The 25,226-nt window shown below is 42.5% G+C and overlaps 1 protein-coding gene across 1 annotated transcript in view; it reads left to right on the forward strand.

The window, feature by feature from the left end:
- MCPH1 (microcephalin 1) overlaps positions 1 to 25,226 on the forward strand; it is a 2,120,508-nt gene that overhangs the window by 1,976,199 nt on the left and 119,083 nt on the right. The window contains exon 13 of the mRNA XM_069606102.1: positions 2,429 to 2,666. Coding sequence (XP_069462203.1) covers positions 2,429 to 2,666 — 238 coding nt within the window. The remainder of the gene's footprint in view (positions 1 to 2,428; positions 2,667 to 25,226) is intronic.

Genomic DNA, 25,226 nt, shown 5'->3' on the forward strand with positions numbered 1-25,226 from the left:
TTCTCTTCCCCAAGTCCAAAGCACACTTATTCTTAATGCACAATGTTCAATTGATTCCACAAAACCTAAGGGTTCCCTTCCCCAAGTTTCAAATACTTTTCTCTCAGGCCTTACGTGCCACAATGTACAACCAGAGTTTAGGACTCCCTTCCCCAAGTGCCCAACACTTCTCTTCCAAGTGCACCGTTGACTACTTCCTTTGTTTCTACTTGCTATATTTTGTTGGGGCTCTGTGGTTGTGGCGCAGTTAAGGCTGCACGGTCCACCCTCTAAAGGTCACACAACCAGTGGCCCTTGCAACCGTTTTACTTGGTTTCTTGTTTGGCAGATCAGCCTTTTCACTTCACTGCTCCCCCTTCTGCCGTTCAATTTCAGCTTCTTCACTTGCCTTCACGCTCTTTACTCTTGTTCGTAACCACCCAGTTACAGAGTATCCCACCACTTCCTTAATGGCCTCACCTTCATTGTTCTCTCATTCGTCTTGCTCAGAGGCTTTCGAGAATGTGCTGATTGTCTGAGACCACTCGATACAATGTAACTCACTTTAAACGTTCGTGCACCAGGTTTCTTTCATCACTCGAAACTCAGCGGTCCCATTGCTGCTTTCAATAGCTTCTCGGCTCCCACACTATCTTGCACTTGAGGTTAGGGTCTCATCTCCTGCCGCTCAGACACTCCGGGGTTGGTTCCTCCGCCCAGGGGAATGAGCACTATGCAGCCACCGTGAAGGGACCGACAATTGCCACACTCCCCTTTTTCTGATCTCGCCAGCACGTTGGAGACACGGCTCCTTTGCCTCGCTTCCGCAGACTGCCACAATCTGCGTGTCTTCAGCTTCTCGGCGTTCCGTTCTCCACAAGTGCACTCCCGGCTGGCCTAGTTTCCCTGCTGACCTCTTTTCTCATATTGGGCACCACCTTTTATATACCTGAGCCCTGTCGAGAGGTTTCAGGTGTGAGTCTTTTCCTGACCACAATTAATGTAATGAATAGGACATGCCTGACCTTCAGCTCTATATTCTTCCAAGTCCCTCTTCTTAGTCACAGTATTAGAGTGATATTCTCTTTGGAAGTGGTCATTCCTCTTCTCATGGGGAGAAATAGGGTGCGGGTGGGAATAGCCCATGAAGGCTGAGGGAAGTGAGGATAGGTCGGTGTTAGGAAAGGGGGGGGATACTTCGTCTCACTGTCCGGCACCTTCTCCCCAATCCCCAAGGACCCTCCACTCAGGTGGAGGTGGAGCGTCTTCCTCGCTTGTCCATCCCCAGGGTCGGGATCCAAAAGCGATGGCCCTTCAATGACCACTTGAACAGAAGATCCCAGGGGAGTAGTTCTGAGAGTGCCTTGCGATTTCTCACATACCCTTCCCCTATGCGGATTGGGCCGTTATGCTTCGCAAGGGAACTGAGAGAGAAAGTCCACATTCCTTTGCCCTTGTCCTTCCCGATCTTCCACTGAGAAGTAGTATGGTTGTCGGTCCAGGAACCACCGTATAATCCTGGGGTTTGACTCTTTGCTTTGGCTAATCCAGACTAACTGAGAGTGGTCAGTAATTAGTCTGAACTTCTGTCCCAGTAGATATTTGCAGTGTAAGATTGCCCATTTATGGCCAGTACCTCTAGTTCAATTACTGAGTCGTTTCTCAACCTGTGGAACAATTTTTGACTGATGTACAGAATTGGATGCTCCAGTCCGTCATGATTTTGGGATAAGACAACAACTAGTCCTGTCAGGGAATCATGCAACTTAAGTTTCTGCTGCCCGGAACCCATTTCAAGAGCTGCAGAACCATGAGGTTGCCTAGCAACCGGGCCGTCACCCTGCTTGCCTGCGCTGGCAGTTTGCAGCATCCTCCCTTAATGGTCATTACCGCCTATAGGGGCCGACATCACCTGGCATTGCACCCGCTATGCCGGGTGACAGTTATGTGGGCGCGTCTGCTAAGCAGGCCGCCTTACCCCTAACCGTTCATTTCCCAGAGACTACCAAGGGAGGCTCGCAGGGGAGCAGGCCTTTCCGGGTCTGTCTGTGGACAGACAAACAGAAATGAGAAGTGTGTCGGGAGCAATGTTAGGTTGTAGGCTCTGCCCCAGAAGGGGTGGCGCATGGGATGCATGAAGCAAACAAACTCTAATTTGCTGAAATAAGGGTCTGACTGGGTCAGGCGCCCCTCACTGGTGACGACTGGGACAAGGAAGATTGGACAGCGTGGTAATGCAGTACTAGGGTGTAGAAGAAGGTATGCAGTAGTTTCAGTAACTTGCACCAATCCGATGGGGATGCTTTTTTGACAATCTTCATAATTAGTTTGCTTACACATGCTTAATCTTGCGTGTTTTAATTTCTGTGATGTTATTAAATGTACTTAAAATAATGCTAATAACCAGATCTACATTTAAATTGAATCCCTTTTTTCTACTTGGAAACAGATTTGCAGATTGCAACGTCAACTGTCGTCAGGAACATATCAGCCTGACCTATTTTCAAAGCAGCCGATCATGTTTATATCCATGACTTCGCAACCGCCTTGGGATAATCTGACAGAACTGGTACAACTGTGTGGGGGGAGAGTATGCAAAAGCTTGCGGCAAGCAGACATCTGCATCGGAGATCACACTGGAAAGAAACCTGCCGAAATTAAATGTCTCTCTGAAAAATGGATTCTAGGTAAGGCTTTTCTTCTCGGTCCAATACGGTGTATGGAAATGGTGCCAAATAAGCACCATACCATAAAATGGGGTGGTGTTAGTTAACATTGTTAGAGAAATTTGCCAGACGCTAAATTCCAGAGTATCCAAACTCCAGAAAGTTGAGAATCCAGCTACAGGTTCAATGCCTGAGAGAGATTGTGATATCTGAGGAGCAAATCTATTATGATGATTATTTTTTCAAGTATAGTTTATTCGAAATATATCCATAAAACCATGCAGGCATTATTAAAGCAACTTATTATCAATCAACACAAAATCTATGTGGATTCTTATCCTAACATCCTCATCCACTGTATGTTCGCTTGATTTGCTGCACCAATTCATGAGGAATTTAAGTTGTATATGTTTGGTGACTGGCTTGGTAATCATATGAATTAAAACATTAAGTATTGCTATTTTTAATATTAAATAATTCACTAACCTGATTCATGTTGAATAGGAATGCAATCTAAGTCAGTGTACTTACTTCCATTGTTCCATGTCATTTAATCGCCGGAATTTTCAAAGCCTGGCATTTCAACGTGGAAATGTTAATCAAATTCTTTTTGGGGGGGGTAAACCCCCCTCCACCACCTATTTTACCTATTCCCTAACCCCCAAACCCTAATCTTTCCTTTCCCACCCCCCCTAAAAAATTCGATGAACATTAGTGCACGTTTAAGTGGCTGGCTTTGAAAAATTCGGCGATGATAGGACATCGTACGACTTCTCATATGTATTGAACATCTTCCTGATAATTTAAATATAAAGTTCAGTGTATCAAGATATACACCATCGTAACAAAGGTTTCATGAAAATATCTGTTCATTTGACTTCTCAATAAAATATTTTTAGACTAAGTCACAAAAAGAATAGCTTGATGATGCAGAATGTAGGCAAGTGGTATATGAGTAATTTACCTTTGATATTATAGTCCTTCGAATATGTATGGTGGGGGATAAACTGCGGGACTTTGGTTAGTGTACCATAATTGCAAAGCCTTAGTTCAAAAGCCTTAATAATAGCATCTAGTTAACGTTATACATGTGATGTCAATGCATATATCATTCAATGCATCAACGTCATCAAACACAAAGTCATTGAAAAAAGGCTTTAGTTATTGTGCTATAATGAAAACATTATGTAAAAGCATTTAACAAATGTGTCTATTAATTGTTATGCAAAAACAAGCAATATCCAATTATTGCAGCATCCAAAATATAGATATGTTTTCTAATTGGCTAGTCAGCGCACCACAAAATACCAATATCAAGATGGGGTATATAGTTAAGCCACAAATCAAATTCTTAACTTCATTAGCCAATGTATTACACATTTTTACTTCCAAGCTTGGTGACTAATAAGGTTGATTCGATTTACTTCGAACAGCTGAAAATTATTATTTGATATTGTCTATTTCATCCAAATATCAGACCCATAATAATTGGTTGAATGATGCAAGTTATTAATTCCTAAATGTATTCAATGTTGACTTCACCTGACATTTATTATTTACATTAAGGGAAATTTCTAAAGACACAGTAGACACTTTATAATTTGTGCCAATTAGAAAACATATCTATATTTTGGATGGTGCAATAATTGGATATTGCTTGTTTAAAGATATGAAATCAATACAAATCATATTCTTCAATTCGGTTGCAAACTTATTTGACATAACATTAACTTAAACATCTTGACTAATACTTCATTGAGAAACAATATAGGGATTTTTTAAAACTCTGCAACTTTACTGTTAATGACAGGTAGAAGAAGTTGTTTGAGCTCTATGCCACAGTAGTATGTGGGACCAATTATAGCACCGATAAGAGAAAGTCCCTAGCATTTCACTGCCTCAGGACTGAAACAAATATGAAAATCTACCCGCGCTTACAGGTTTGGCGACTGAGAACCTCAATGAATATGAGAAAGGTATAAAAAAGATAGATAAACACTATGGGAAAAGGACAAACATGATCTGGAACAATACCATTTTGGAAAACGAAGCCAAGAAGAAGGGGACTCGGTAGAACAATGTATTACTGCACTTAGGAGTTTGGGGAAAACATGCAATTTTGGCCCCCAATTTGAGGAACAGCTAAGCAATCAGTTAATGTTGGAATGCAGGAACATCAAAATGAGGGATTGAGTATGGTCTAGTAATGACCCACCGTTAGAAGAAGTACTTGCTATAGGTAAGGAAGTGGAGCATACAGAACTTTGCATGAAAGCTCTAACTGACAGGCAACACTCTGACACAAAACATACTGACGCACAGACTGGTGACAAAGATAGTACCACAGCATTATTCAAGCAGTCCAGAGTGGAGGTGGAGACAAGACCCCACAACAGTTTGGCGCAAGATGTGGTGGTAATTTTTGCAATAGGTTCCGGAGAGGCACTGCACAGAGAAACACTAGATGGACAGCCTGGCTGGATCAAAATAAGTGCTGCAGGTGTGCAAGTAGTCAACATTGGGCCAATAGTCCAAATCATCTGTAGAAAATGTAATAGTAAAGGATATCTCACAAGGTGCTGCAGGACTACGGGTTACGTCAACTGTGTGGAGGAACTTAGTAAAGAAGAAAGCATATGCATGATAGCAAACTCCGACAAGGCCATTGATAGCCCCACGGGAAATGTGAGTGTGAATAATAAGCCGTTGATCATGAAATATTGACTCAGTGGTAAAATACTCATTGCTTCTGGAAAACCAATTCATCAGTTTATTCCGAATTCAGGAACTACATGAGGTGGATAAGGTGGGTTGCCTGTGGTGGGACTCACATCAATCTTATAGGATGGTTTGAGGTGGGCTTTAAATTCAAAGGGCACTAAGCCCAAGGAAAAATGTATGTGATGAAAAAGAGGAACATAGCCCTGTTGAGCTGGGCACATAAAAAGAATCTTGAAGTGAAATTAAATCCCAACGCACAGGAAAGTTCTAATGTGTTCTGACCATGGCGCGATAGAAGGAAAGGTATTTTCATTGCAATTGGGTTGCCTCAAAGGGTTTGTGCACAGGATTCGACTAAGACGAGGCTCGATGTCAGTGGCACAGAAGCTGAGCAACATACCAATCACAATGACAGTTGAAGTAAAGTGAGAGTTGGAAGAACTTGGAGAATCAAGGCATTATAGAAAGGATTGCGGCAGCTGATTGGGTTTTACCGCTAGTGGTGGTAAGGAAGGCTAGCGGGAAGCTGCGAATGTATGTGGATCACCATGCACTTCAAAAATATATCACACCTGACAGGCAACGTTGCCCAACATTTATGGAATGTTAGCAACCAGCTATGAGATTTTCAACATTCGATTTGACGGCTGCTTACCATAAAGTTAAATCACACAAATCATCCAAGGAATTAACAAGAATTAATCTCCTGAAGGATTGTACCACTATGTGAGGATGCCCTTTGGTTTGGTTTCTGCCTCTTTGGTATTTCAGAATGTGATGCATCCTCTCTTTGATGCAAAGGAGTGTGGCTTTTTAGGACAGCATACAGGTATATGAAAATATGACAGACAAACCCAACGATAGGCTTATGAGTGTCTTATTGAGGCTAGCGGATGCTGGTGTCACATTGAGCAAGGATAAGTGTAAGATAAACAGACAACACATAGAATATATGGGTCACGTGATTTTTGAGAATGGAATATGATGTCATTGCAAATAGTCTTCACTGTACATAGTTCAAGTTGCCAGTGCTTCTGTGATCTCATACCATCTGCATAGAACACTTTCCAGGGTAACAACTGGTTGGAATGTAGAGACAATAGAATGGTATCGGGTAATAAAATTGCGCCAAAAATGTCGCTGGTAAAATAAATTGCGGCAAAAATGCTGTGCTTTGTCCCGGTAAAGGTGTACCCCATTATACCATTTAAGGGGAGAGGGGGTTGCGGGGGTGTCCTCCGCTCCCCATAAATGGTATAATGGGTCTGGGGGTTGCGGGGGTGTCCCCTGCATCCTTTACATGATTGTGGCTGCAAAACCACAGCATTTTTGCCAAAATATTTTGTAATCACTCCATTTTTGCTGCAATTTTAAGACATTGAACCTTTAGAATTATATTGTAGGAACTGAATGAGTTGAAGTGCCGGCCAAAGGGAGAGAGATGCAGCATTACCCGAGTTCCTGAATAAAGCTTCATCAATCCACCCAGTTGTGTACACAATTACTTGGAATACAATACTGGCAACAAGGATTGACCATTGCCTGGGCTGCAGCTGATGAGGGCATGGTCTGGTGGTGAACCCCTGGTAACCCAAGGTACATGCCAGCCACCTGCAAATGAGACACACGCGTGGCCAGTGAACCCGACACCTACGTGAATACTCAGTGTGTCACGGTCTCAATGCCCGGCATGAAGGTGAGCGCATGAAATTCACTGAGTTTGGGGGAACCAGGTGTGAACGCAAACAATTAAGGCCCTGGCGATACGCGCTTTGTTCCTATAGCGCAAGTTTTCAGAAATACATGGTTACACAACCCAGTCCATTTAAACAAATAGAAGACATTGTTATTGATGCACCATTGTTTGTTTTGCTGAATAACCTCAACTATACTGCAATCCTCACCTCTGAGGAAAACAAGGACACAAAGGCGGCTGAACAAAGGCAGTATCCCATCAAAAAAACTGCGAATACAGTAGAGCATTGACACCATGGCAAATATACCAGGCCCGGCGATTTTCCTTCCCCAGGGATGTGGTGAACCAAAAATTAAATGAAGGGAATGTAAGGAAGATTTCTTGAAATTCACCCTGGCTGTATATGGTCTGAACTATTCATTGGACAGGAAAGATGCCTTGTTGTTTCCCTGTCTTGGACATGGCGGATAGGAAGTGTTCAAAAGGTCACCAGACCCACCACAAGAACGTCACATGCGCAATGCATTTGTTATCAGCATTTTAAAATTAGACAAACATTTTCAAGTCAGAGAAAATAAGATTTCAGGGAGATACAAGTTTGCCATTAGAGAGCAAAGAAAGGGCAAGTCAATTGAAGAGTATCTAACAGCTGTGAGGGGTCTGGCCGTAAACTGACAATTCAAAGCCTGGTGTAAGGAAAAACACTTGAGAGATCAACTCATGATAAAATGCATGGAGGATAAGATTTGAGAAGAACTATGGAAAGAAAAAGAGACAGACTTGGACAGGGCTATTGAGATAGGAAAGAACAGTGAACATACCTCAATCTGTATTAAGGAATTAGCCCAAGAAGGGTGAACAATTCAAATTGACAAAAAGAATTCCTCAGAAGGAACAGAGACTAGTTTTGTCAGTAGCGAAAAGAATACAGGGAGGGTTACAACTCAATAAGAAGAATGCTGAAAAAATCAGTTTCTGTGGAAGAGGAAGAGGTCTTCAAACATACAACAGAGGAGGAACATCAAGCTTTCAAGCACATAGAGAAACATTTAGGGGGCGCAATTCAAGAGGAGGGAGTGGATGCTACAGGTGTGGCAATATTTCTCCAGGGACAATGAGTGTATAACCAGATTTGTGGAATGTAGACAATGTGGCAGAAGGGGACACATTTCTAGATGTTGTACGTTTTGCAGTGGTGAAATGGGAAATTTTGAAGTGGATGGTGAGGAGGAGGATGTTGAAGTGTGTGAAGGGTTCGACATCATACAAGTGATTGATGCTGTCTCAGCAAGGAGTGGAATTGAAATGTTAGTGGACAGTGGGGCAGATTACACGTTGATAAGTAAGAGGTCTTGTTAGGATAGCTTTAAAAACTGCACATTTAAAGAGGCTAAAGTCAAAGCCAATGCCTATTGTGAAAGCCCAATTTTATCATTGGAAAACTTTATTCGGTAGCGAACTTCAAAGGAAAGATGGTTAAGTCCAAAGTGTATGTCACAGATGTAGCTGGAAACTTGCTGTCATGGACATGTTAAGCACAGTTAGGGATAAAATTAGATCCCAATAGAGATGAACAAGTGTATAATGAATGCAATCACGTAGATATACAATCTGTGAAGGGAATAGGTGAGAGTGGTGAACGTACTGAATAGAGTAAAAATAGTGAAATAGAGGGGTGGCCACCCAAAGTATTTCAGGATCATGTTGAATGTTTGAATAAGTTTGTTCATAACATTAAGTTGAGAAGGAATGCACTTCCCTTTGCTGCAAAAGTTAGGCATGTACCATTAGCATGCAAAAAAGAGGTTGAGCATGAAATTGAGGGAATATTAAAAGACGGTGTAATACAGAATGCAGAATCTTCAGAGTGTGTTAGCCCCATTGTCATTGTTGAGAAATCTAATGGATCAATTCATTTGTGTATAGACATTAGGGAAGTCAACAGAAATGTAATTACAAAGAGGTTTCCTCTTCCCAAGATTGATGAGATGATCACTGATCTCAATGGTTCCAATATATACTTTGTTAGATTTACGCACAGCCTATCACCAAGTGAAAATGCATCCTTCCTCGTATGACATTCTCACATTTATATCACATGCGGGTTTGTTCCAGTGTGTCAGGATGCAGTTTGTCCTTATTTCTGCAGCCTGTGTTTTTCAACGTCATGCATAGTATTCTGGGAGGTTTGTGTCGGGTGAAGTTTTATCAGGATGACATCTTGCTGTGGGTTGGGAATGTCAAATAACATGATGAGAGACTCAAGAGTGTGCTAAAGAAACTAGAAGAAGCAGGTTTGACGCTAACCTTGGATAAGTACAAGTTCAGAAAGAGACAAGTAGATTATCTAGGCTACAGAATTGCCGGACAGGGGGTGAAACCAAAAGGGAGCACAATGCAGGCAATTGTAGACATGCCTGCATCAACCAACAAGAATAAAGTGTCTTCATTTCTTGGTCTCCTTGAGTACTATGGGAAGTTTATTCGAGGATAAGCAAGCAAAACCACCAATTTGAGAAAATTGATGAGAAGAGGAGTTGTGTTTGAATGGAATGAGAAGTATGAAAATGAGTTGAACGTGGTAAAAGAGAACATAACGAAGGCACCCATGCTACAAGGTTTTATAGAGTAGGAAATACCGTAGTGTATACGGATGCATTGGAGGGTGGACTAGGTGGTGGTTTGATGCAAGAGGAAGGCTAAAGACAATATACTGTAGCATATGCCTCCAAGACTCTAAAAGAGGTGTAATGTCAATATTCAGTTATTCAGCTAGAGGCTTTGGCCACTTTTTGGGCTATTTTAAAATTCATGATGTATTTATTTGAAAGGAAGTACATAGTTTGCACCGATCGTAAGCCACTTATAGCCATTTATAACAAGAAGGGTTTGGATGGTGTACCCAGATGCATTTTAAAATGGATCACAAGGTTACAAGGTTTGGAGTTTGTTGTGGAACATGTGAGGGGTAAAAACAATATAGTTGTGGATGTTTTATCCAGGAAGCCAGTGGTTTCGAATGATGATATAGAAATACTAGGTGAGGAAAAGATTAGTGACATATTTGTTGTGGAGGAATCTCTTCAGGAGGAGGAGTGGTTAGTAGCATTTGTGGAGAATGCTGACTATCAGGAGGCAATGAGAAAGACGTGGCTCAAGTGGAGGTGTAACATTGAAGAGGATGTAAAAGGGAAATTAAGAGAATATAGTAGAGTCAACTATGAGTTATGTGTCATAGACATGTTGTGTAGAGGACAGCGGCTGGTTGTACCTGAAGGCATGCATGAGAAAGTTGTAGATCTTGGTCATAGGTTCCAAATGGATTTCTGGTGACCAGGGATGGACGCATTTATTGAGACAAGAATACAAGTGTGCGAACAATGCAAAGATGGTAACAAGATGTTTTGTTAGGACCATTACATTTTAATGGCGTGTAGGAAGTATATGTTATTGTCGTGATAGATTTGCTCACAAAGTGGCCGGAGTTTGGGGTGGTCAAAGACATCACGTCCAAGAATATAATTACATTTTTGGAAACCATATTTTGCAGGCACGGTTTGGTCTGCGCTTTGTGTCAGAAAATGATCCTCAATTCGTTCTGGGTAAATTTCGAAGGTGGTTGGTAAGGAATGAGGTCAAATATAAGAGGACGGCACTTTATCATCCCCAAAGCAATGGGTGTGTAGAAAGATTTAATAGGGCACTCATGGATGTAATACACATGCTGGTGCAATTTGGTGATGATTGGAAGCAGGATATGAGTTGGAGAGTATTTTGGTATAGGAACACACCCCATCCTGTGAATGGTGTGACTCCCCTTGAACTGATGCATGGTCGGAAGCCAAACACCCCGTTGATACCTGGATGGTTGGGACATATGAAAATTGTGAAGGTTGATATTCAGTTGGTGAAAGAGAAGATGAGACAAAGGGTTGAGCAGAGTAAAAGGTGGTATGATGTGAGACATGGTTGTAGTTTGAAGAATGTCAAGAAATAGGATGAGGTAAAGATAAAACTCCCAAGGTGGACCAGAAAAACTGATAATAAACTCTCTGAAACCAAGAAGTTGTTAAATGATTTTGGTAATGCTGTTTGGCTGGAGAAGTTTAGAATAAGGAACGTGTTGTGAAAATATAATTTGTGTGGATCTCCTTAACAAGTTTCTTCTTTCATGTTCAAAGGGAAGGAGGTGTGATGTAATTGTAAATTGTCTTCACTGTACATAGTGATAATGATCTCATACCATTCTGCATCAAACACTTCCCATGGTAACAATTGGAATATAGAGACATTAGAATTATATTGTAGAAACTGAATAAGTTGAAGTGCTGGCCAAAGGGAGAGAGCTGCAGCCTTACCTCAGTTCCTGAATAAAGCTTCAATATTCCATCTAGTTGTGTGGACATTTACTTGGAATATAATAGAACAGAACCGAAAAAAAGATTTACTAGATGACATTGAGAATATGCCCCGTCCAGATTGTAAAGAAAAATGATTACCTTTCATCGGCATAGCAGAGAACTATACTAAATGTGTGCCATATTTTGCCGAAAAGACAAAAGCATTAAGGGAAGTTATGAAAATGAGTACGACGAAGGGTTCAGGTCACTGAAGGCAGCGCTAAATGAAGCTCTGGTATCAGACAATTACAATCAAAGAGGCAAGACTATAGTAAAAACACATGCCAGCAACATTGGTTTAGGGGCATCACTTACACTGAAAATGGCAAAAAATATACTTTTCCCTTTGCATCAAGATTGCTGAAGGGTGCTGAACGGTTGTACTCTACAATAGAGAAAGAGCTGTTCGCTATAAAATGAGCCAGGCAAAAGTTCAACTACTTCATTTGGGGCACTCCATTCGAAGTCTATACGGATCACACACGGTTGAAAGAAAAAATGACATTCAAAGGCATAGATAAAATGTCTAATCACATTTGAAGATTGGTTGTGGAGTTGCAGGAACAGGCTATAATTATGGTATACATACCAGGTGTAAGCAATCACACAGCTGACTGTCTCGTTTGACAAACACAAAGGATGAAGGCTACCTAGTTATGAAGATCAATGATCATGCCAGATTGGCTAGAGGCTATGACAACCGATGAGGAGTGCAAGTTGTTAAGAGTCAATTCAAAGCATTGTGTGGGAAGGCAAATTTGAAAGAAGCTGGTCTAGAGGCCTTATGGCAGATTAAAGAAGACATTCACCAAGAGGGCGAGAGGTTGGTAGAGGAGACAGAGTGATACCACCGAAGAAGTTATGGGAAATTATTGTAACCCCAGCCCACCAATGCCATCTAGGAATTGACAAAACCAAATGGCGCATAACGAGTGACTCCTGTGGGCAGGGCTGGATGAAAAGGTGGAGAAAACTGCCAGAGACTGTATCCTTTGCAAAATGAGTCAGAACGATTGTGTGATTCACAAATGTCGCATGGTTATGCCTGACCCACGCAGAGACCCATGGGACAAGGTGGATGTGGACATAATGGGTCCAGTAAAGGGGGATGGTCAGATAAATTACTGTGTGGTTGTCATTGACTTATTAATGAGATGGACAGGAGTGGTGATTACTTCATATGTAAGATCAAGAAGGACTGTTGAATTTCTAAAGGTGATTTTTCATAGGGAAGGAAAGCCCAGAGTAATTTTAACTGACAGTGGTGTGCAATTCAGATCGGTTGAGATGCTGGCATTTTTCGAGGGAGAATGCCGTACCTATGAGAAACCCACAATTTATCACCCACAAACAAATGGGATGGTAGGCCGTTTCAATAGGGTTATAATATAGATGATTAGATGAGCTTGCGCTAATCAGAGAGATTTGAAAGTAACTGTGCAGTATATGGTTGTGTACCGTGTTCCACCATATGTATATCCCCATTTGAATTTACCAGGGGAAAGAAGCCGAACGCTAGGTTGACTCCGCTGTTGATGCTAAGAGCTTGGTGTAAATCAGTTGATTACACCGCCATTGAGGGTATATAAAAAAAGGTTCAGGAGCGTATTAAGCTACTGAATGACAAGAAAGGTGTGAGGCCACCTAATTACTCTGCTGTTGGGTGTATGCGTGAGAAAGAAATACCCAGATACGTAGAGAGAGGATCATTTCAGGTGGTCCCAGCCCATGCAGTGGGGAATGTGCTGACGAATGCAGTGGATGATGGTAGAGTTTGGAGCATGGATAGGGTGATGGTGTGCAGGGATTGTCTCCGATGGACAGGGTGTAAATGATTCTGAATACATGAGGAAATCAATAGATGAAAAATCCAGGAATACAGAGACATGCATAATAAAGGGAATCCGGCAAGAGGGGGGGAAGCGTATCAAGACGACGAGTTCCCCGATATACCTGAAGGACTATGTGTGATGAACAGTATCATAGAAAAGGAGGGGATGGTGTGTCCCGATGTGCGTGCAGCGTTCGAGGATGAACGCACGAGAAGAGCGAGGCGATTGAAGAAGCTGGAGTACGGGAGCAGATCTCCTTCATATAAGCATAGTGTAATTGCATTTAAAGTAAATAAAATACAGAATACAGTAAGCCTACCTTCGATTGTCCATGCATCACTACAGTGAAAGAATTATGGCCTAGTTAGCAGGGGAGATGTCTGAACAAAAGAGGGTCGCCCAAAAAATACAAGCCGGCCTGTTGTGCCATACTTGGTACCCTGTAGTTACATTAACAATACCCAGTATCATAGGTTAGTTCTACCCTTTTCTCAAATTATCTTCCTAATATGGGTCTGGTATCTTTAGCTTAATTTCCTAACCTAGTTCTTTTTAACCCAAGTTCTTGGGTCAAGGCAGAGTGAAGTAAATTCCTGCAAACCCTAAGGAAATAACTAATCTGAACAGAAAGGAGGTCCTTGGGTAACAATGTCCGAATAGAGAAATACATCAAAGTGAAAGAGTCTGGGCTAAAATGAACTAATGTCCTTAGTCCAATGTCCATGCGCTGCACTCAGTCTGAAGGTGGTCTTTATTAGCCTTGGCAGATGATCCCAACAATGTGTAATCCTCCAGGACTCTGTAGCCTTGTGGCAGATGATCCCAACAATGTGTAATCCTCCAGGACTCTGTAGCCTTGTGACACATATCTACCGGAGCATGAACATTCCAGATCAACCCTTTTCCTTAGCAGTCTCCATCTGCTCTTAACAAGGCAAGACATTGTAGCTCCCCGACCTTATCTTGTCTTATGGTTTTCATGGGTAGGAGTGACTACTGGTGGACAGGGCTGGATCAACAGGTGGAGGAAACTGTCAGAGCTACAGGCTCTTCCCATGTTCTCATTGTTGCAACACTTCCCTTGAAGATGCTGCTAAAATCTGGGCTAGAGCTCCCAGACTAGTCTCTTAATTCTTCTCTTAGTGTCCTCTTCTGACCTCTGGCTCTTGCCACTTCTGGATCAAAGCCAACAGATTGCTCCTTGCTCAGACCTCTCATCTATGCCTTACTCACATGCCGTGTCGCCTATTTTTGCTTATCCACCACATGTTCCTTTACTCGCCCACGATGTGGCCTGCATGGTTTGGCCACCTCCTGCTCTCTCACTCCATTTCTCCTGCTCTGCACAATCTTGCAACACCAACCTCTAGATTGGTGTTCTAACTCCCACACAGTTTAGAGATTTCTGTCTCCTTTTAAATGTTGGCTTGATCACTAATTATCCAATGTGTATTGGAATCAATGGTTTCTTTCCCTAGAGGTCTGGGATTACATGATTGGCATGACCCAACTGGTTCCACCTCCTCTCCAGGTGTTTGTCGTTTCCTTGTTGTGTTTTCTGGTGGTGTTCCTCCATTATTTTAACTCTGCTCAATCCCATGGCCATGTGTTCCAATGGTTCAACTAGAGGTTCTACCATCATGGGGTCAGAATCAGGTTATTACAGCCAGCAGGCCTTGCATTCCAGTTGCTAATGTCCTTTGGGTTTGCAATAGCTCACTATATCCCAGGTTGTGCTGTATTTGTAAGCTATTTTGAATTCCATTTCTTTACAACTCTGGAGCTAGCTTGCTGAATAATTCCGCCTCGGGGGCAAACTCACTTGGTACGCCTGGTGCAGACTGCTGAGGTTTTATTCATACTGTTCTCTGTGTAAACCTCCCCAGAGGCTAATTTTCTCTGGATTTCTTCACACCTGTTTTTTTTCAGCTTGTGATATTGTCACTCGGCAGACCTAGGTAAGTCTCCTGGACCCAGACTTTCTACACCTAGTTAGACTGGTCTCCACAATGGCCTGTTAATCTTCAGCAGGCTTTCCGGTTCCTCTCCTGGTCTGGTATTTGCAAATGACTGAGATGTGGCCCTCAGCAGGCTTCCTGATCGCTTTCCTGATCTGGTCTTTGATGACAATTTCTGAAATAAATCCCTGAGCAGGCTTTCCTCTCTCTCGCATGGTGTGGACTCCTCCAAGGTCTGAAATACAGCCCTCAGCATGCTTTCCGCTCCCTTCTGTTAATACTCACGAGTAGGGTTGTAGACAATCAGAGCATCGGGTAATGTCCACAAGGAGGATTGGAGGGTGTCAATTGATTCTTCCTCGTTAAGCCCGATCATAGGGTCTCCTCAGCGAGGGCGATCTTTCTTATGAAGCAGTGCCCTGTTCATTGAGCTAAACAGACAGAGCTGTGATTCCTTTGGTATATGCCAGGCTGCACGCAAATAGCACCGGTTAGTATGAATTTACTTGAAAGGAATACATCTACAATTTTTGGGAAGGCACTAAGCTGTTGAACACTGGACGTTGGCCCAAAGAATAGTAGAGGAAATCATCTGGTGGCAAAAAACTCGGGGTTTGATTCCAAAAAATAGGAAACTTGAGGAAAAAAATGAAGGAGCACACAACTGGAGAAAAAGGAATAGATGCTAAAGGGAAGGGGGGGTTAGTGATGTTGATAGGGACCTACCCGTAGGTGAAATGAGGACCCACTAACGACAATCAGAGTGCACAATTGTATAAAGCTGCGTAGCCTCCAAATTCTGTGCACAACGCTGGATCAAAGTGATAAGGACAATTCCACTGTTCAACAATCCCACGCAGAAACACCAGTTGTTGTATGTCAAACAAACAAAAGCACAGATTGAGGGGAGAGCCAAGATACAATACGTTAGACAGAAGCAGAGTTCGTAAACCAGGATAACCCAGAAGAAAGGTACCAGTTAGGGGTGTACTGAACTTCGGCTTCGAGGAAGTATTCGGCCGAATTCCGGCTGAAAAGACGCTATTCGGCTCCGGCCGAATTCTTTGGCATTCTCATTTGAATACAATGCGCCATGAACTCAGAAAGGCAAATATAGACTTCAGTTTGCAAAACTGAATAGAATTAGGCCAGACAAATTGCTATCACACAGCTGAAAAATATATTATATTGTAATCTGCTCTTTAGGGCATGTTTTGTTACAGATTCTTAGACAAAAAAGGTGCTTATCTTTTATACTTAGCCTGCAACAATATAGGAACATCTTTTCTTTTGGCAAATGTTTATATGCAATGTGCACTTTTTTCAGTTGGAAAAACAAACTGAAAGAAATGTGCAGAGATACTTTCAGTTCCTGTCATGTCACTTCCCATTGAATATGTCATAGTCCGCCCTTTTCTTTTTTTAAGGACTTGAGTCCAGAGTTTAACATTATCTGATATTTTATCAGGAATTATAAGTTGCATATGTTTGTTTATTGGCAAGAAAGAGTGGCTAGGATAAGTGAAAAGTGAGCAGCATTTGTTTGTGTGGGGTGAATAGTTGTGAGATGTAGTTCACACATTTCAGATTTCCTCTTGACTTGTGTCCTGCATGAGCCGACATTAACCATTTTGTACATTTCTATGTGAGCTGAAAAGAAGTTTCGAAACGCAACCGCATTGACTTTGTAACTGGATAGAGAATGCAATGCATTTGATTCACAGCCTACTTTAACTGGCAATGAATGTGCAACAATCTTCTGTACATTTGGTCCCTTCATTTTGGTTAATCTGCTTTATTTCTGGCTTTTATATTTTAATTAAATATGCTACATTAATTACAATGAAGAGAAATAAAAGTATAGAATGCATTTAAAATGGGTCTTTATTTGTTTTTTTAATAAGTGTCTTTTTTTAAGTTTGAAACATGATGTATTAAATAAAGCAACTATTCAGCTTCATATTCGGCTTCGGCCGAATAGTTGACAAACTATTCGGTATTCGGCCGAATACTAAATATACTATTCGGTACAGCCCTAGTACCAATTAATGCGTAATCCACAGAATAGTCACGAAGCAGAGCCCAGGGTCAATAACGAAGATCAGAACAGCAGTAAATCAAGGTCACAACGCGAGGGAACTTACTTTAATTAGAAGCACCAGTGCTATGGAGGTGTGGTGCCTTATGCTTCCGCGGTGGTAATAGTACGGGCTGGCGTACCGCTGTGCATCGGATAACCTTGACAACGGGGGGTAGTCTCCAGCATGAATGCGCTGTGTTCAGCGTACAATGCGCAAGCTCACAGCGTTGGTAGAGGCGCAATGGCAAACGCCAGGGGCGCAGGCAGGAAAGCACAGGTGTGTGCAGTTTGCGTGGCAGACGGTGCATTCGCCCGTGAATCATGACACCTTCCTCTCCAGTTCTGATCTCCATCTTTGTCTAAAATATAGCCATTAGCATGCTTTCTGGCCGCTCCCTTAATCTGATAGCTATCAGGCACTGAATGATTGCCCTCTGCAGGCTTTCTCGTCTATTTTGATATCTGGCCTTTCCCAATGTCTGACATATATTCTCGGTAGCCACCTTGCTGTAGGCACTTTTTTCTCCCATGTCAATGGTCCGATTGGTAATCTCGACTGTGTACCTTCCTGTAGCAAACTGAGCATTGTTATAGTGCCCTTAATTGAGGTGATTACCCACTAATGTGCCTAATAGGTTAGGCCCTAATCACTGGTTCTTGATAGGTTACTCCCTCTTTTTCAATTGCTTATAATCAGCTGGTTTTCATGTTTTCCTCATTGACCTTTGTTGAGCATGATTGCTCCTTCCCTGTTGGTAATAATTAATAGTTGGGAACTGCACAGTTTAAGTCAATGATTTAAAAGGCTGGTCTACCTTTTTTTAAACTCTGGATGAAGTGGCTTTTAACCCTTGCAGCTCTGCTGAGTCAGTGTCTGTTTTGCTGGTTGCTGTGCAGTTGTTAATCGTCTTTTGGGTGAACATAGAATAACCTGAGTTCTCCCTTGTGAGCCCGAATTGAAATCTGTATCGTTCTCACTATCGGCAATGGGGTGGTTGCAAAAGGCAATGGAAGTATCTCGTCTTTCTTGCTCATTTAGATCATCAATAGCAATATTACAAACCTCTGGAGTGGATGCGTGGTTTCCTCCGAGCACCTAATGTATGTCTCTGTAGGAAACTCTCACTCGTGCTTACTCTATGCCTTGGGCAACACAAGAGTCCATGGGAAGAGTTCCTCCTCAGGAAGTAATTTTGTCGGATTCACATCCTGCCTATTAGAGTAAACACAGGAGCTTGGATCTCCATCTACTTTTGTTAATGCCACACATGACGGACAGGGAGAATCAGAAGGGGTTGGGAAACTAGTATATATCCCTTCCTTGTTGTGCCTCATGCCGAGGTGTCTTCCCCCTATGCCCCAATTTTCATCGGAGCCTCCATTGCAGGACCTATAATGTGACCTTGTTACAATGAACAAAACACAATGTTGTTTTAGAGAGTGTGAGAAACCTGAAGTTACTCTCACATCGACTCCCGAGGGATCTTCTGTTCAGGTGGCCAGGGAAGGGCCCTCGCTTTTGGATCCAGACCCTGGGGGTGGACAAGTGAGCGAAGATCACCCAGGTGGAGGGTCCTTGGGGATTGGAGAGAGGGTACCTGAAGGTGAGGCATGTTATCCCCTCTTCCCTAATTCTGACCTACTCTGCCCTCACTTAGCCTTTATGGGATATTTTCAATCTAATCCCATCCTTCCATGTAGTTTCGCACTAAGTACTGAGAAGAAGATGATGCAGCTAGGAGCAGTGCACACTTCCTATTACAAACTCTGGTACTGTGACGAAGAAGAGGGGTCTGGCAGCATTCAGCAATGAAGATCAGGCATGCCACACTAACAGGTTTAAGCAAGGTCAGGCAAATGAGTACAACTTGTTTCACCTGCAGCCTGTTAAATGGGACATGTGATGGGTCGACCATGTGGTCTAACTGCACCTAGACCAGAAACCACTGAATGTTGGAAAAGCAGCAAAAGGTATGAGCAATTGGTGAAGGCAATCTAAGGTCGGGTCAAGTGGACCTCATATTTCTTGTGACCCTTTGAACAGATGAAACAAGTCAACTGCTCAGTACAAGTCTTGGAGAAGGGATCCCTGAGAACCCAAGGAACTGGAGAGCATTTATCTTGGGGAATGGAGTCCCAAGACCACATTGTTATGTGAATTATATTGCATTTCAACCTGGGAAAGGGAAGCCTGAGATCTTCACTTGATGTGAACTGTGATGCCTGTGAATCTAAAGAATGTAACTTCAGAACTTGATCACACTTTATTGAAGCAAAACCATATTGGAACTGTATTGAACTTGAGAGAGAGAGCTCCAGAAAAACGTAAGCTGCAAGTTGCTGAACATTTACTTTTGAACACTTAAATTTGGTTGAGAACATTTCCCAACTAGATTTGGTTAGTTGTGAGGACACGCATAGGTTTTGACACAGACCGACTTTTGTTTTGGACTTGTAGATATAGACGTTGCTTAGATTTCTTTAGGCAGAGAATATCCCACCATAGCATAGGTGTTTTAATACTATGATGCACGAGACGGCTCGCTCAATCATGCGAATCGCCCTCACGCACCAATACTGTGACGTCACAAGACATCAATGACAGTTTTACTGTCATATTTTGTTTTGCCTTCTCCGTTGAGAGAGGGTTTTTTCATTACCTCTTACCTCAATAAAATATATAAATACTATACGCTGTATTATGTCCTTACTTTAATACTTCAATTGGCGACAATCATTTCGAAGTGAAAGACCCCGCGGCTGCTCCTGGTTCTCATTGCATGCAGATTCCAGTCGGCCAGTCCTTCTGTGGGAGTATGTGGGACGTTTCTAAACTCATCGACCAGATGTGAGTTCGGGCCGTAGCCATCCCCACAACAAGTAGCACTAAGGTGATGACTGTGAGCAGCATAGAACGGAGGTCCGGAGAGTGAAATCCACCAGCTGGTGTCATCCCGGGAGGCAGCGGATATACGGTGAGCATGGGGAGAGGGGAAGATACTCTTGGCAGGCAGCCAATGGGGTCAGGAGAGTTATGCTTCATGTGGTGAAGGGGCGAGTTGTGACGGTCGCTTCGCATAATAAACGCGCCATCTGACTTGTTAGCTTTCCACCTATAGTCTGCGCACTAGCTCCCCCAGTGGCGGTCCAGGGAAATTAGTACTTCTATCAACCATTCCGCGTCCTCTTAAGACTTGAACAGGCCGGCCAAGTCGTGTTACTAGGCCTGGGAAGTGAACAAGGAACATTATATGTAATCTGGCACGGACCAGCCAGGTAATGTGTTGTAAGGCCTGGGAAGACTATTGAGACAGACCTTAGCATATCTGTAGAACTGAGCTGCCTTTTTCAGTGCAAGGCTTGGGAAGTATAACGGATACCGTTCTTACCCGCACCTGCAGAACTGTGTATTCCTGTTTAGTTGAAACTCACTCTATCTGCAATTTGACAACTATTTTGCATAGCCATGGGAAATTTATTTGAGGATTCAGGGGACTGTCCCAGCACCATCCGGAAGAGACAGAATGAGTTTATTCTGTCTGAAGATTGCTGGGAAGGGGAACATTACATAAAGGGGCTGTCTTCACCATGCAAAACCTGGAACCACCACTCACATTTTTGGCAACACCTGGAGAACCTACCATTCCTTGGGAAGATTGGAGAGACCTTTTTAAATTTTATTTTGTGGCATCTGGGGGTGAGAGATACTCTGATGAAAGGAAATTCTCAACATTAATGTGCTGTTTGGGTGCAGAAGCAGTCAGAATACTCAAGAAGCTACCGGTAATGGTAGATGAGGGGGCTGAGGAGGGTTGCACGGGTGATGGGGAGGGTCTCTATGATATGGCAATGAAAACATAACAAGCTCAGTTTGGTAAACAGATAAACATAGTGCTGGAAAGAAACACATTTTTCTCAAAGGAGACAAGGAGTAGGGGAAACAGTCAATTCATTTGTAGCAGATTTAATGGTACTATTGGCATCATGTAAATTCAGTGGGAATGAGGACAAGTATGTTAGAGACCAACTAATGATGCACACATCTAACCCGAAAATAAAAGAACGGTTGTGGCAGGCAAAGAATCCACCGTTACTAGATGCATTAGTGATCAGCGAAGGAATGAAATTCACAAATATGTGCCTTAAGAAAGTAAATTCCATGTGTACACAAAGTACTGAACCTTCCTTTGAGAGTGAGGGAGAAAGTGAGAGAGGAGTTAAGAGATGTATCGGAGCAAGGCATAATTGAACCAATTGAACATGAGGATAGCTTTGTGGCAATGCGCGAGTCTTGGAAGCAAGACCCCGCTGAGCAAACACAGGTTCGAATCCCGGACCTGCGCTTTGAGAAAAAAGAAAATCCGAGCGAGTTATAAATAACCTACCCTTCCACAATGAAACTAGCGCCTAGATACCTACAGGTTATGTGCGCTGCAAATAAATGCCAAATACGAAATACTAATTGAGAACATAAAAAATGCCAAATACAAAATACTAATTGAGAACAGTGAATGGTTGTCTCCCAATAGTAGTCCCTCAACGTCCGGATGGACGCATGAGGTCATAGATCAATTTGGATCAATAGACATCCATTGCCCAAGATGAATGAGATGCTCATGACAATGGAAGAGGCAGAGTGGTATACTACACTGTACCTCTCATCTGCGTATTCTAGATCTTCATCCCTCATCTCGTCCCTTAACAGCGTTCATCACTCCGATGGGGGCATTTCAGTTCAAAAGAATGCCTTTTGGGCTGGCATCGGCATCTGTCATGTTTCAAAAAATTATGGAGGATTTGTTGGGGGATGTACCAGGAGAAGTGTTTTAAGGATGATATTTTAATTGGAGCAAAGAGTGAGTGTGAGCATGACGGCAGAGTACAAGCAGTGTTACAGAGGCTTGAAAAGGCAGGGTTGACAGTGAAAATTGCCAAGTGCCAATTTAAAGTCAACACGGTATCATATTTGGGACACATGTTAACAAAAGAAGGGATGGTGCCACGTCTAGAAATGGTGGATGCTATTGTGAAGGTGAATACCCCATCTAACAAAGATGAGTTGAGATCTTGTTTAGGCTTAATTGATTTTTTCTCCAAGTTTGTTTGAAATCTGGCAGTGAAAAGCCAACCTCTGCGTGTTGTATTGAACAAAGGTGAGAGTTTTGTTGGAGTCAGGAAGAGGAAGTTGCATTTAAGAGTATCAAGGAGGAAATTGTGAATGCTCCTGTCTTATACATATTTGATCATACCTCAGAAACATTTGTGTCTGTGGATGCTAGCATTTTGGGATTGGTTGCTGCATTAAGTCAGGTCTGACGTGGCAAAGAAGTACCAGTAGCTTTTGCATCTAGGTCTTTATCTGACACAGAATCAAAATACTCTACTATTGAATGCGAAAGTCTTGCGTGTTATTGGGCCTCTTTATATTTTAAGACATACAAATGGGACATACCGTACAAGATCAAGAGCGACCATAAGCCTTTGATTCATTTGTTTTCTACAAGGGGGTCGGGGTTTGTGACCCCCAGGATAGCTAGGTGGTTGGCAGCACTAGAGGGTTTTAATTTCACAGTTGAGTACATACCGGGCCAATGCAACCCGGTGGCAGATTTTCTGTCTAGGGCTCCTTTGGTGGATGTGGAATCATCTGAAGATGGATGGCACATATTAAAGGTACTGTGGGCGATGTTTTCACCAAGGAAATGTGGTTGGACACAGTGAAGGAAGACCAGGGGATGAGATTGGCGATGTTGTGTACAGCGCAGGGTTGGAAAGAGGAAGATTCCATGAAATCTCCCTGCTATAAGTTCAGAGATTAATTAAGTAGTTCAGAATGGGGTCTAGCACGGGGAGAGAGGGTAGTTCCTCCTGTGGCATTATGGTGTGAATTGACTAGGCGTTCCAACAAAGGTCATTTGGAAAAAATCTTAACCATGAGGCAACTGAGGTCAAATCTTTGGTGGCCCAGGATGGACTCCATGGTAGACTTGGAGGTGGGGTGGTTTTTCCCTGTTCAGTTAGTGACAAATCTCTTAAAACCCAGATGGTGGAAATAGGGTGTGTGGACATACCCGACAGAGCATGGGAGAAAATTGACATTAATTTCATGGGCCCTCTGAGCATGCTGGGGCGTGAGAATAGATTAGCCATAGTGGTTGTAGACTATGTTTCGAGGTGGTTTGAGGTGGAGTTTGTAGAGAACATATCTACTGGGGTGATGATTGACTATATGGAGAAGCTGTTCACAAGGGAAGGCTACCACAAAATAATCATATCTGACAACAGGGTTCCACTTGTGTCTAATGAAATGAGGAAATACTTGTTGCATCATGGTACTGAAAAGCATCGCTCTGCACTATATAACCCAAGGACAAATGGGTTAGTCGAACGTACCAACCGCATAATCAAAGAGTCCATACAATTGTCTAGAGCAAGTGATTTAGACTGTAAAAGTGGGATGCGTGAAATGTTAATGGCCCATTGCGATACCCCACAATTGTTGACGGGTGTTTCACCTTTCCAAATGATGAGAGGCAGACCTATGAGGTCTGACTTATTTCCGGGTTGGCTGTTGGATCAGTGTGAGATTGAGGAATGCCCACAGGCCAGCGGGGAACAAAAAATGTATGTTGGTGATTTGGCAAGCATCAAGAAACAGTTCAGAGTATCTAAAGGATGTTCTCAATATTTAGACCCTATAACCATAACTAAAGTAGGTCAGGAAAGCACCATGTATGATGAGTCAATGGATGATTGGTATTTGGATGGGTCATTTACAAGGAGTGTGGTACTGGGAAAGGGGGGTCACAGGGAAAACCTCTCAACAGTGAACTAGGGAACACACTGGATGTGCCTAGAGAACAGGAATTCCGTTTCCCCGGGAGAGAAGTTGAGAAGGGCAGGCTGGAGGGGCAGGCTGAAAAGAATGGAACTTCATGCAGAGTGAGGAGGAGACCATCTAAATTTGATGATTTTGAACTTTACAAATAGCAATTGGTCTTGATTATATCCTTAATAGTTAGCATATTCTAATTGCCATATTCCATGTTGTTTATAACACATGCTGGATTATTTCTAACTTTAAGTATAGTTATTGGTCTCATTCCATGTCTTTGAATGTTCGACATCCCATGAACCATGCTTCATGATTCTTCATTATATGTTAATTATCCTTAATTGTTAGTCCAAAGGGGGAACATATGTTGTAATACTACGGTGCATGAGATGGGTCGCTCAATCATGAGTCGCCCTTGCGCACCGATGCTGTGACGTCGCAAGACGTCAATGACCGCTTACCTGTCATATTGTGTTTTACCTTCTCCATTGAGAGAGGGTCTTTACATTAGTTCTTACCGCAATAAAATATATAACGACTTTAGAGTGTATTACGTCCTTACTTCAATAGGGTTAGTTAGACGTTACACCACACTGATCATTAATAAAGCTTTGTTTGAACTGTACATCTCTTGTCTGTGTCATCTCTCTTGATACCATGCCTGTCTCACAAGAGGCACATCTTTTTTTCAGTAGCGCAGCAAATAAAAGAAACTATTATTTGGCAAACGTACATGTCTTTTTATAAAAATTAGAATTACTACTAGAGTCTAGGAAGTGTACGTAAGACACCAGTTGATGATGGAAACATCAGAAAAAGCATAACCAGTGGAAACAAGTGTTTCTCTTAAATGGGCATGGGAAATGGGGTTGGGAGCATAGGCGGTCCTACAACAAATACTGGTAGAATTCAGGTGGACCAAAAGTGCACAACTAAAGTGCAGACTTTAAAAATAAAGTCTTTAAGCATAACATCTGCTTAGAAAGAATATTGACGTTATATGTCCTGTTGAAATCTACTCTTTTATCCTCTCCTAGTGGCATTAACACAGTCTTTACT

This window comes from Ambystoma mexicanum, chromosome 4p (assembly GCF_040938575.1).
Source record: "Ambystoma mexicanum isolate Mex_15411 chromosome 4p, UKY_AmexF1_1, whole genome shotgun sequence".
In the NCBI taxonomy this organism is placed as follows: Eukaryota; Metazoa; Chordata; class Amphibia; order Caudata; family Ambystomatidae; genus Ambystoma; species Ambystoma mexicanum.